The sequence below is a fragment of the Myotis davidii genome, unplaced genomic scaffold, assembly GCF_000327345.1.
Source record: "Myotis davidii unplaced genomic scaffold, ASM32734v1 scaffold991, whole genome shotgun sequence".
NCBI classification, from domain to species: Eukaryota; Metazoa; Chordata; class Mammalia; order Chiroptera; family Vespertilionidae; genus Myotis; species Myotis davidii.
In genome coordinates, this window is record NW_006283137.1 from 545957 (window position 1) to 546858 (window position 902).

At 66.4% G+C, this 902-nt stretch overlaps 1 protein-coding gene across 1 annotated transcript in view; it reads right to left on the bottom strand.

Annotated features, from left to right (window-relative positions):
• Window positions 1-154: 154 nt before the first annotated feature.
• The window catches only part of RBFOX3 (RNA binding protein, fox-1 homolog (C. elegans) 3), a gene marked incomplete at its 5' end in the record, with an annotated part of 19388 nt that continues 18640 nt past the window's right edge, over window positions 155-902 (bottom strand). The window contains one exon of the mRNA XM_006753444.2: window positions 155-212. Coding sequence (XP_006753507.1) covers window positions 210-212 — 3 coding nt within the window. The remainder of the gene's footprint in view (window positions 213-902) is intronic.

The following is a 902-nucleotide window of genomic DNA, read 5'->3' on the forward strand; positions in this document are numbered from 1 at the left end:
TCCTGGAGGGCGCGGCTGCTCTCGGGCCGCCGACTGCTCTTCGCGGTGGCGCCGGCACGCGGGACCTGGGCGTGGTGGATGTGTCTCGTTCGGTTGGTTTTGTTGCTGCTTGGATCTTAACATCTTTTTTTGTTTTGTTTTTTGTTTTGTGATTTTTTTTGTTTTTTGTTTTTGCCCTTCGCGGTCCGAGAAGGAAACGGTGGACACTTTCACTACAACAGAAACAGAAAGGGACTAGCAGTTTCCGGAATCCGCCGCAGGCGCTGGGGACGGGCCCCACCGAGGGCAGGCCGAGACCTGCGGGGCCAGGTGGTGCTAGGGGCGGCCCGGACCCCCAACCACCCCACCTGGCCTCCTGCCCAGCCCTAGGACCCATCATCGTGCGAGAGCTGGAGTTAGAGGGGACGCCTGTCCCCCAGGGCAGAAGGTGGCCGGAATGGAGGGGCCACAGGGGACCCGGTGGCAGTGGGGCTCTGCTGAGGTGGGCAGGGGCCTGGCTGGCTCTGGCAGGAGAGGGGTGAGGGGGTGGCCACGGGGGCGGCGTGGCATGAGGCAGCTGAGAAGGCGGTGCTCTGGACCTGATCTGCCCACCCACCGCAGGGACCAGGCCCGGCTGGCACAAACTCCAAAAAACCCGGCTGGCGGGAACCTCTCTCGGGCCCTGAGCCCAGAAGCTGGTTGGGCAGCTCCGCAGCACACCAGGCCCCTGGCCCACGCCGCCTTCTCCTGTCACCAAGGTGCGTGGCAAGGGCCTGGCCTGGGTGGCGGACTCTCTAGAGGCTCCCTGGGCCGCAGCCGCAGCCAGCACCTCCTCCGGGGCCCGGGCCCTGGGAGGGTGTGAGCTCACGGGGCCCGGCTAACACACAGCGCTGTGCCCAGGTGGGCGCCACCCGCTCCCTCAG